Consider the following 9,621-nt stretch of genomic DNA (forward strand, 5'->3'; position numbering starts at 1 on the left):
TCACGTGACGCGCGAACCGCCGGCCCCGGCGGGCCACAGGAGGGCGGTGCCCGACCTGAGGGGGGGGCGGAAGGGGCGTGTCCGCTCGGCCGTCAACCAATCCCCTCCCGAATCGCTCGGCCCGCCTTCGCGGCGCGGGCCAATGAGCGCGCGGGGCGGCGGCGTTTGAAAGCACCGTTGGGGGGCGGGGGGGAACCAACGGCCGCCGGGAGCTGAGGAGAGGGGCGCGGCGGGGGCTGCCGGGAAAGGGGCGGACCGCGGGCGGCATGGCGCACAAGCAGATCTACTACTCCGACAAGTACGACGATGAGGAGTTCGAGTACCGGTGAGGAGGGGCGGGGGGGGACCGGTAACCGTTGTTTGATGGGGGCGGGGAAAGAGGGGGAGGGGGGGGGTTTGCGCGGGTAACGGCTGTTTGTGGGGGGGGGGGGGGTCCCGGTAATGGCGCGCTTCCGGCAACAGGAAACGGAGAGGGGGTTCGTCAGCACGGATGGCCCGGCCGGGATGGGGGAGTGGAGAGGGAGAGCCGAGGCCTCTGGAGGGAGGGGGGGGAAGGGTCCCCCTGGGCCTGAGGGGGGGGGGGGGGGGGCACCGGGTCTGGGCCTGAGGGGGGGGCACCGGGTCTGGGCCTGAGGGGGAACGGGGTGGGGGAGGGCAACCGGGCCAGGGCCTAAGGGGGGGGTGGGAACACTGGGTCTTGGCCTTAGGGGGAACGGGGGAGGGCACTGGATCAGGGTGGGATGGGGAAGGGGGGCACCGTGTCTGGGCCTGAGGGAGGGGGGCAGCGGTACAGTGCCCCTGGCTGAGCAGCCCCCATGGCCGCAGGCACGTGATGCTGCCCAAAGACATCGCCAAGCTGGTGCCCAAAACCCACCTGATGTCCGAGTCGGAGTGGCGGAACCTGGGCGTGCAGCAGAGCCAGGGCTGGGTGCACTACATGATCCACGAGCCAGGTGAGCCCCGTACGGCTGCCCTATGGATGTGGGCTCCCGTCCCACAGCCCAGCCTGACACTGTGCTACGTCCCCACAGAGCCACACATCCTCCTCTTCCGACGGCCACTGCCCAAGAAGCCGGAGAAGTGAGCGCTCCCTGGGCCAGCCACAGCCCTCGGCTGCCTGGGCTACAAAGCACCTTTATCATCATCATCATCCTCCTTCTCCTCCTTTCTCTGTTCCTGGGAGCTTTCCCGGCGGGGGCCGAGCCACCGGGTGCCTGTGATGCTCATGAACTCAGTGCCATCTGGGCACCTGCAGCGGCTCAGCCCCGGGCACCGTGCTCTGGGGGGTCGGGTTCTCAAAAGCTTCAATAAAAGGATATTTGGGAGCGGCTGTGTGCTGCTGTTGTGCCTTTGGGGGAGGCCGGGGGGGGGGTTGGAAGGCAGGAGGAGCTCCCGGTGCCCAGGAACAGCCCTTCAGCGGCTGGTTCTGAGGTCTCTGTGCCCGAAGAGGGGGTTGGGAAGGGTTCCTGGGGCGGGAGGGCTCCGGGATAACGGGGCGGGGAACGCGGGAGGGGGGAGGGGAAGCGCACGTGCCGCCGGGCGAGTCCATGGCGCTTTGGAGGGGGAGGGGGCGATAGGACCGCCCCCCGCGCTTGCCCTGTCCGCTCTCAGCCAATCAGAGCTCGCAAAGCCTCGTGACGCGCGTCCCTCACGACCAATAGGAGCGTAAGGAGGTGGCGCGGCGGAGCCGGTTCGGTTCGGCGGGGCCCATGCGCGCGGCGCTGCGGGTTGGGGGGGCCCTGCTCGGTACCGAGCGGCGGAACGCGGCCTGCAGAGCTATGGCCGGGCACAGCTCCGCCTCTACCGCCGGGATCATCGTCATCGGGGATGAGATCCTCAAGGTGAGAGCGGGGCACGGGACTGAGGCCTGGTCGGGGCCTGGAGTCGGGTTGGGCCTGAGGCCTGAGGCCTGCGCTCAGAGCCTGCGGCCTGGGGTCGGGTCTGGGGTCGGGCCTGGGCTCACCGCGGCTTCCCTTCCCCACAGGGCCACACTCAGGACACGAACTCCTTCTTCATGTGCCGGCGGTTGCGTGCCCTGGGTGTGCGCGTGGCCCGCGTCTCCGTGGTGCCCGACGAGGTGGACACCATCGCTGCTGAAGTGGCCGCTTTCGCCTCCCGTTTCACCTTCGTGCTGACCTCGGGGGGCATCGGCCCCACTCACGACGACGTCACCTTCGAGGCCGTGGCCAAAGCTTTTGGGGAGAAGGTGGCCCCGCACCCGGAGCTGGTGGCCCTGGTGCATAAGTTCTTCGGTAAGACAGACATGCAGTGCCCTGAGATGAAGCTGGCTCGCATCCCCGAGTCCTCACGCCTCAACTATGGCACAGACCAACTCACAGGCAGTGCCTTTAAGTACCCTCTGGTCAGCGTCCGCAATGTCTACATCTTCCCGGGCATCCCAGCGCTAATGGAGCGTGCCCTGGATGGCCTCAGCCATCTCTTCCGCAGTGAGCAGACCTGCTTTCACTCCCGTGCCATCTACGTGGCAGCTGACGAGGTGCAGATTGCTCCCGTGCTGGATCAGGCCAATGCCAGCTTCCAGGGCCGTGTGAGTTTGGGCTCCTATCCGGACTGGGCCAACAATTATTACCGTGTGAAACTGACGCTGGACTCGGAGTCGGAGCAGCACTTGGAGGAGGCACATCGCTTCCTGATGGAGAAGCTGCCGCCGGGTGTGGTGGTGCCGTTGGTGATTGACTGCGTCTCGAGGGCGGCCGCTGAGGTTTATGCCCTGGCTGAGTCAGGTACAGCAGCTGCAGCCTTCCAGCTGCAGCCGGGGCCCTCATGCTGCTCCTCCACAGCCCAGACAGACGCAGAGGGGCCGAAACAGTGACAAGATCAGCCTGGGTGTGGAATTTGCACTGAGTTCTCTTTGGGGTTGGCGCTCATCCCCTTGCTGGGTAGGGGGATCGTTGTGCCTTAGGGACACACAAGCTCTTGGCTTCAGGATGCAGTGTCAGCAGTAGCTCTGGGCTGTGTCTGGAGGCGAGATGAGCCCGCAGGGTGAGGCGCTGCAGGAAGGAGCTGGGCTTTGAGGCTGAGCCATGGCAGCGTAGCCTTGGGCAGGCACCAGCGCCAGCAGGCACCGACTGTCCCCTCCCAGCAGGCTCAGCCCTGGGACAGAAGGTGACAGCAGCACTGCGGACCATTGAGGAGGCTTTGGACCGGTACAGCCTGGCCCAGCTCTGCGTGGGTTTCAACGGGGGCAAGGACTGCACAGCCCTGCTGCACCTCGTCCATGCTGCTGTGGAGAGGTACCTGGCTGTGGGGCAGTGGGTTTCCTCAGGGCCCACTCAGGGCTCCAGGGCTCTCAGCCCTGCTCTGACTGCCTTGCCTCGTGTCTCTGGGGGCCGTCTGTGATGGGTTTCTCCCCAGGCGGTTCCCGGAGAGGCAGGAGAAGCTGAAGGTGCTCTACATCCGCATCGTGTCCCCCTTCCCTGAAATGGAGCAGTTCATCCAGGCGACCGTGCAGAGGTATGGGGCAGTGAGGGGCAGGCTGCCAGCTGGGCACAAGTGGCACGGCCCACCCCGCTGCCAGCTGCCTGATCTGCCCTCCAGGTACAACATCCAGCTGTGCACAGTGGAGGGCTCCATCCGGGATGCCCTGCTCACCCTGAAGGAGCAGCAGCCACAGCTGGAGGCCGTTTTGATGGGCACGCGGCGCACCGACCCCTACTCGTGCACCCTGACCCCCATGTGCATGACAGACCCTGACTGGCCCCAGTACATGCGGGTGAACCCGCTGCTGGTATGCTGCTTCCATCTGGGAAGGGGATGGGGCTGTCCCTGCTTGTTAGGGAGTGAGTCTGGAGTGAATCCTCATCCTCGGGGGCTTTTCTCCCCAGTTCCCCTCTCCCCAGGGCCCTGTTGCCCAGCTGTGGCCCCCCAGCAGCAGCAGGAGGTGACTGTCGCCAGTGGTTGGGGCTCATTCCTGTCCACCCATGGCTTTTGCCGTGTTCAGGGAGGGATGGATGTGCTCTGGGGTGATGAGCAGAGGGCAGTGGATGCTGGCGGGGCTCTGTGCATGCTGAGCTGGAGCCAGCTGCCTTCTCTGGGGCGAGGGGCAGCGTGTGGCTGCCCACCCACCTCTGCAGCAGTCCCTGCCCAATTCTGCCCACAGGACTGGACATACAGGGACATCTGGGAGTTCCTGCGCAAGCTCTTCGTCCCCTACTGCGTCCTCTACGACAAGGGGTGAGTGTGGGGAGCAGCCAGAGGAGGAGCAGAGCATCGGGCGATGCCCTCCACCCCTCCCACAACCGCGCTGTCCCCTCACAGCTACACCTCCCTGGGGAGCATGGCCAACACAATGAAGAACCCAGCGCTGCTCTACACTGACACCCGAGGCCGGGAGTGCTACCGACCCGCCTACGAGCTGGAAAACGAGGAGGATGAGCGCACGTCCCGCCGGTGAGAGCTCGGGGAGCTGCACCGAGACCGATGGCATCCACGAGCGTCATCCCCGCTGCTGGGGACAGCGCTGAATAAACCTGCTGTGCTCAGCATCTCGCCTGAGCTTGCTTGCGCCGCTCCCTTCGTGCTCGGCGGGGCTCTGGCAGGAGGGATGAGAGCGGCTGTGCCCGAACAAAAGTGGCCCCAGGCGGTGCCTCTCCCCCTCCCCACGTGCGCGTCATTGTGGCGGCTTTTGAAGCGCAGAGAATGGAGCAGTTTCCAGCGCTCGCCCGGGGCTCCGCGTGGCCGTGCTGCTCCCTCCCCGCTCTCATCCCGTTGCCATGCGTCTCCTACGCGCCTCGGCAGCCCGGCCGCCGGGCACCGTGAAGCGGATGGCGCAGGCTGTGGCGCTGCCGGCGTCCGGCGACCCGTCCTTGGGGCTGCGCCTCGGCCGCTGGGTGCTGCGGCTGCTGCGGGAGTGCGTCTACCTCCTGCTGTGCAGCTGGTGCATCCGGGAGCTGCTGGAGTAGGGCACGGCCCCTTCCCCACGCTGGGACCCCCCCCCCCCCCGGGATGCTGGTGAGCGGTGGGGATCCGGTGATGGTGGTTCTGGGTGGTGGGGGGGGGGGGAGGGGGTGCAGGGGTTCGAGAAGTTGACGGGGAGGGGGGGAGGGATCGGGATGTGGTGGTGCTGGAAGGGGGAAGGGTGTGATGGTGCGGCTGTGATGCTCAGGGGGCGTGTGGGATCCGGCTTTGTGGGGGGAAGGGGGGCGGTGTGGGGGTCCCGGTGGTGGTGGTTGGGGAAGGAGGGGTGTGGGTCCCTGGTTGTGGTGCTGCTGGGGGTGCTCACCCTCCCTGTGCCTCTCTCCCCTCCCCAGGACTCTGTTGCCCCATGATGGCTCTGCGCTGCCTGCCCTGTACCCGATGGAACCCCGGCACCAGGACCCGGCCCGCCCTGAGCCCCCCCAGCACCACGACCCCAATAAACCTCAGCAGTGTGTGAGCGGCTGCGTGTGTCGAGGACTGAGAGTGTCCCCCCACCCTGGGCACCCCCAGAACTTCGACCTGCTGTGTCTCTGCCCTGTGGTGCCCAGACCCACCCCCCCCACCTGGGGGTCCCCAACCCCATTGTTGACCAGGGACCGGTGCTGGGAGCCGTGGCCCTGCTTCCCCCTCCCCTGGGTTATCTCTGCTGTGACTCAGCCCCTTGTTTAGAGAGTTCCAGGCCATTTCCTGCCCCAACCCCACGCGCCCGCCCGGCACCACCGCCGTCGGGAAGCAGCCAGAGCAAAACATACCCCAGAACCCGGGTTGCAGCCCAACTCATGGGCCGACGGGGCACCACGACCCCCGGGGTCAGCTGTGGGGGGTCTCCGTGTGCCCCAAGTGCTCTGTGCTGGCCCTGCTGTGGGGGCTGCAAGCCCCATCCTTGCAGGGAAGCCCCGTCCACGGCGCACGCCTGGCGCCGGCGCGGCCGCCCTTATCTCGCCGGGAAGTTGGGAGCAGGAAGCACGGCCCCGCACGGGATAAGGGTCCCGTTTACATTACGGCTTTGTTGTGGCACGGGCTCCCACCCTCACGTTGTGCCCGCGGGGGGGGGTGGCTGCTGGGATAGCTTGGGGGGGGGGGGGCAGCTGGGACCCCTGATTTGGAGGGCTCAGGTCACCCCTGCAGCCCCCGTAGCGTTGGGGGTGGGGGCTTTGTGGGTGTCCCCCCTCCTGCTCCCCTTTCCCACGGGGTTGGGTTATGTGCCGTTAGGCTGTGGTGCTCGCTGCCCCCCCGGGATCCCCACTGCGCCCCCAACGTGGGGACATTGGGCCAACTGCAGTGCTGTAGGCATCCCCTGCCCCACAGCCCACGCACCCGCCTCACTGCCGCCTCGTCCTGACCCCGTCCGCAGTTCAACCCGAGGCCCGGACACACGAATCAATGAATTCCCCAAACGGGGAGGTCCGGGGGAGGGGAGAGTCCCGGCACAGGAAAAAGCCCTGAACGCAGCTCGCCGTGGGCAGAGCGGTCCGGGCCGCCCCACAGCGCGGCCCTACGTGCAGCCCCATCTCCCGGCACACGGCTCCGCCGCCCACCGTGAGTCTGACCCCATCCCCGGGACCCCTCGGAGAGGACGTGGCACAGGGATATGTGGCACGGGGACGGGGACGCTGCCCCGCACAGGGCTTCTACTGGGGCTCAGAATGTGACTTAGGGGGATGGAGGCGGTGGGGGTCCGGCTGCGCGCTGGGAGCGGCGGGCGGCGGACGGGGCGGCCCCGTGGGGATGCGGCGTCACCCCGGTGCCGGCGGGGGGGGCTCGTAGCGATGCATCCCAGCGCATCGAATGACACCGTGTCCCCATCCCCAGCTCGGCCCCTCCGCCCCATGTTCCGCTCTCGCCGTGCCGCGCTGCTGAGGCGGCTGTGGCGGCAGCGCTGCCCGACCCCCGGCCCCGAGGAGGGTCCCGGTGCCTTGAAGCCCGCGGCGCACGCCCTGTTCAAGAAGCTGAAGGACGAGGAGCTGGAGCTGCTGCTGCAGGCGGTGGAGAGCCGTGGTGCATGGGAGTCCGGCTGCGTCTGGGTGCCGCGGGGGGCCAAGCAGGCGCTGCCCCCCCAGGTGCTGCTGTGCCGCCTGTTCCGTTGGCCCGACCTGCGGCAGCCCCATGAGCTCAAGCATCTCTGCTACTGCCAGAGCGCGGGGGGCCGGGGGGGATGCGGGGATGCGGCCGCGCTCTGCTGCAACCCCCATCACTTCAGCCGCCTGGCTGCGCCCGGTGAGTGACCCCCCCGGCCCTCCTTGCTATCTGGGGGGTCCCCAGGGGCCGGTCCCCAAGGTCTCTGCAGCCCCTGGGGTCTCTCCAGCCCCTGGTCCCTGGGGTCCCTGAGGTCCCTCCAGCCCCTGGGGTCCCTGTAGCCCTTGGGGTCCCTCCAACCCCTGATCCCTGGGGTCCCTGTGGTCCCTGATCCCTGTGGTCCCTGTAGCCCTTTGTCCCTGGGGTCCTCCAACATTTCATCCCCGGAGTCCCTCCAGCATTTGCTCCCCAGTGGGGGTGGGATCAGTGTACGGGGTGGCATTTAGCAAACTGGGACATGCGCTCAACTCCTCACTGCTTCCTATCCCCCCCCCCCCCTCCCCCCACTCCAGAGACCCCTCCACCCCCCTACTCGAAGTCCATCAGCCCCTCCTGGCCGACCGAGCCCAAGTCCCCCCAGCTCCTGGAGTTCAGCTGCAACCACGCAGAATGGCGCGGTAAGGGGCGAAAACGCGGTACCCCAAAAAAAACCGGGTGCAGAACTGGGACCCGATGTGGGGTGAGGGGTTCTACCAGGAGGATCCATTCCCCCCCCCCCCACTCCCCCCTCGCCCTCCCCAGCACTCAGCTCTCCTGTTATTTTTGGCTGCGCCAGACTCCCCGCCGGAGGAAGCGCTGCCCACGGGGCCGCACACAATGTGCCTTGACGCACGCGGCGCGGCTCCGGCCTGGCTGCACGCCACGAAGCCTCCGGGCTCCACCTTCCCATCCACCGGGGACCCCCCCCCCCCCCCCCCCCCCCTCGGCACACCCCGCGGCCCCCGGGGGGCTGCCCTGGGCCTACGTGCCGGCGCTCAGCGGCGCACCGATTCCGGCACCGCTTATCCTGGCCGCGGAGCCGTGGGGTGCCCCATATGTGACCCACAGACACCAATCCCAGGTGTGCCATCATCCCAACACATCACTTGGCACCAGCACAGGCGTAGGGTCGGTTGTAGCCACGCGTAGCCACGCAGCACCGGGTGCTGCCGTGCCACGCGCCGACCTCTCCGCTCTCCCCGACAGACACCAGCATCTCTCGGAGCGCGGCACGGGACGGCTGCTGGTGCAAACTGGCATACTGGGAGCACCGGACACGCGTGGGTCGCCTCTACGCAGTGCACGAAGCATCGGTGAACGTCTTCAGCGAGCTGCCACGGGGCAGTGGGTTCTGCCTGGGCCAACTGCCGGCCGTGCACCGCAGCCGCGCCGTGCGCCGCGCGCGGGGGAAGATCGGGCGAGGGCTGCTGCTGAGCCGGGAGCTGAGCGCCGTGTGGGCGTACAACCGAAGCGAGCACCCCATCTTTGTCAGCTCACCCACCCTGGGCCCACCCGGAGCCCACGGGCTCGCCGTGCTCAAAGTGCTGCCCGGGTATTCGGTGAAGGTGTTCGACTACGAGAGGGCGGGGGGGATTGGGGCGGGGGGGTGGCAGCGTGGGGATGGGCCCTGTGACCCCCATAGTGTCCGTATCAGCTTTGGGAAGGGCTGGGGGCCGTGCTACTCGCGGCAGTTCATCACCTCGTGCCCGTGCTGGCTGGAGGTGCTGCTGGCACAGCCCCGCTGAGGGGCCATGGGGGTGGCACAACCCCCCCCCCTCATGCGCTGGGTGCGTTCTCATGGGGCCCACGGGACCCCCAGGGCAGCACCCACTGCCCCCAACCCCGGGTGTGGTGCTGGGGCAGGGCGCTATTTAATCTCTCCTTGGTTATTATGATTTCAGTGGTAACGCTGTATTTTTAATTTATGTTATTTGTGTAAAAGGGAGAAAAGGAGGAAGTTGAGCAGGGTGGGCGTGAAGGGAATGTGTGGGTCTTTGGGGAGGGGGTGGGGGGCAGCCCCTGAGCAGCGAGTGTGGGATGGACGGGATGAGCACAGCTGGAATGGGGAGGGTGAGCACAGCTGGAATTGGGGATGGTGGGCAGAGATGGAATGGGGGAGGTGAGCACAGCTGGAATGGGGTGGGCAGAGATGGAATGGGAGGGTGAGCACAGCTGGAATGAGGGGGTGAGCACAGCTGGAATGGGGGATGGGCAGAGATGGAATGGGAGGGTGAGCACAGCTGGAATGAGGGGGTGAGCACAGCTGGAATGGGGGTGAGCACAGCTGGAGTAGGGGGCAGAAAAGCACATCAGAGGCAGTGCAGGTGAGCAGAGCTGGGGCAGTGCAGGTGAGCACAGCTGGAGTGCGGGCAGAAGAGCACATCCGAGGCGGTGCAGGTGAGCACAGCTGGAATCCGGGCAGGTGAGCACAGCTGGAATGTGGGGTGTGAGCACAGCTGGAATCCGGGCAGGTGAGCACTACTATAGGAAGATGAGCACATCTCGGGCAGCCGCCCCCCCCTCCCCCCCCTCCCCCATCCGCCCCCCCGATCCCTCCGCGCCCGATCCGCATCCGTTATTTATAACTCCAATAAACGGTGTCACCGGCACCAAAGCGCTCCGCGTCCC

General features: G+C 67.2%; 3 protein-coding genes across 5 annotated transcripts; all 3 read left to right on the forward strand.

Annotated features, from left to right (window-relative positions):
- The first annotated feature begins 189 nt into the window (after positions 1-189).
- CKS1B (CDC28 protein kinase regulatory subunit 1B) lies at positions 190-1,325 on the forward strand. The gene is made up of 3 exons (NM_001112806.3): positions 190-325; positions 826-953; positions 1,032-1,325. Exons 1-3 carry the CDS (start codon positions 267-269, stop codon positions 1,082-1,084), a joined length of 240 nt encoding a protein of 79 aa, NP_001106277.1. The 5' UTR covers positions 190-266; the 3' UTR covers positions 1,085-1,325.
- A 347-nt stretch (positions 1,326-1,672) lies between these two features.
- Positions 1,673-4,505, forward strand: FLAD1 (flavin adenine dinucleotide synthetase 1). 2 transcript variants are annotated; one of them, XM_015298507.4, is made up of 7 exons: positions 1,673-1,841; positions 1,985-2,744; positions 3,104-3,254; positions 3,376-3,474; positions 3,559-3,748; positions 4,121-4,194; positions 4,279-4,505. In XM_015298507.4, the coding sequence occupies exons 1-7, from the start codon at positions 1,710-1,712 to the stop codon at positions 4,412-4,414; spliced, it is 1,542 nt and encodes a 513-aa protein (XP_015153993.2). In that variant the 5' UTR covers positions 1,673-1,709; the 3' UTR covers positions 4,415-4,505. The 2 variants fall into 2 exon arrangements, with proteins under 2 accessions (XP_015153993.2, XP_015153994.2); XM_015298508.4 differs by having other exon boundaries at positions 3,107-3,254.
- A 168-nt stretch (positions 4,506-4,673) lies between these two features.
- Positions 4,674-9,606, forward strand: LOC112530287 (mothers against decapentaplegic homolog 6-like). 2 transcript variants are annotated; one of them, XM_025143466.3, is made up of 5 exons: positions 4,674-4,971; positions 5,271-6,477; positions 6,751-7,155; positions 7,527-7,631; positions 8,200-9,606. In XM_025143466.3, exons 2-5 carry the CDS (start codon positions 5,718-5,720, stop codon positions 8,736-8,738), a joined length of 1,809 nt encoding a protein of 602 aa, XP_024999234.2. In that variant the 5' UTR covers positions 4,674-4,971; positions 5,271-5,717; the 3' UTR covers positions 8,739-9,606. The 2 variants fall into 2 exon arrangements, with proteins under 2 accessions (XP_024999234.2, XP_046760001.1); XM_046904045.1 differs by having other exon boundaries at positions 5,271-5,391; positions 8,200-8,991.
- Positions 9,607-9,621: the final 15 nt, after the last annotated feature.

Source organism: Gallus gallus, chromosome 25 (assembly GCF_016699485.2).
Source record: "Gallus gallus isolate bGalGal1 chromosome 25, bGalGal1.mat.broiler.GRCg7b, whole genome shotgun sequence".
Classification (NCBI taxonomy): Eukaryota; Metazoa; Chordata; class Aves; order Galliformes; family Phasianidae; genus Gallus; species Gallus gallus.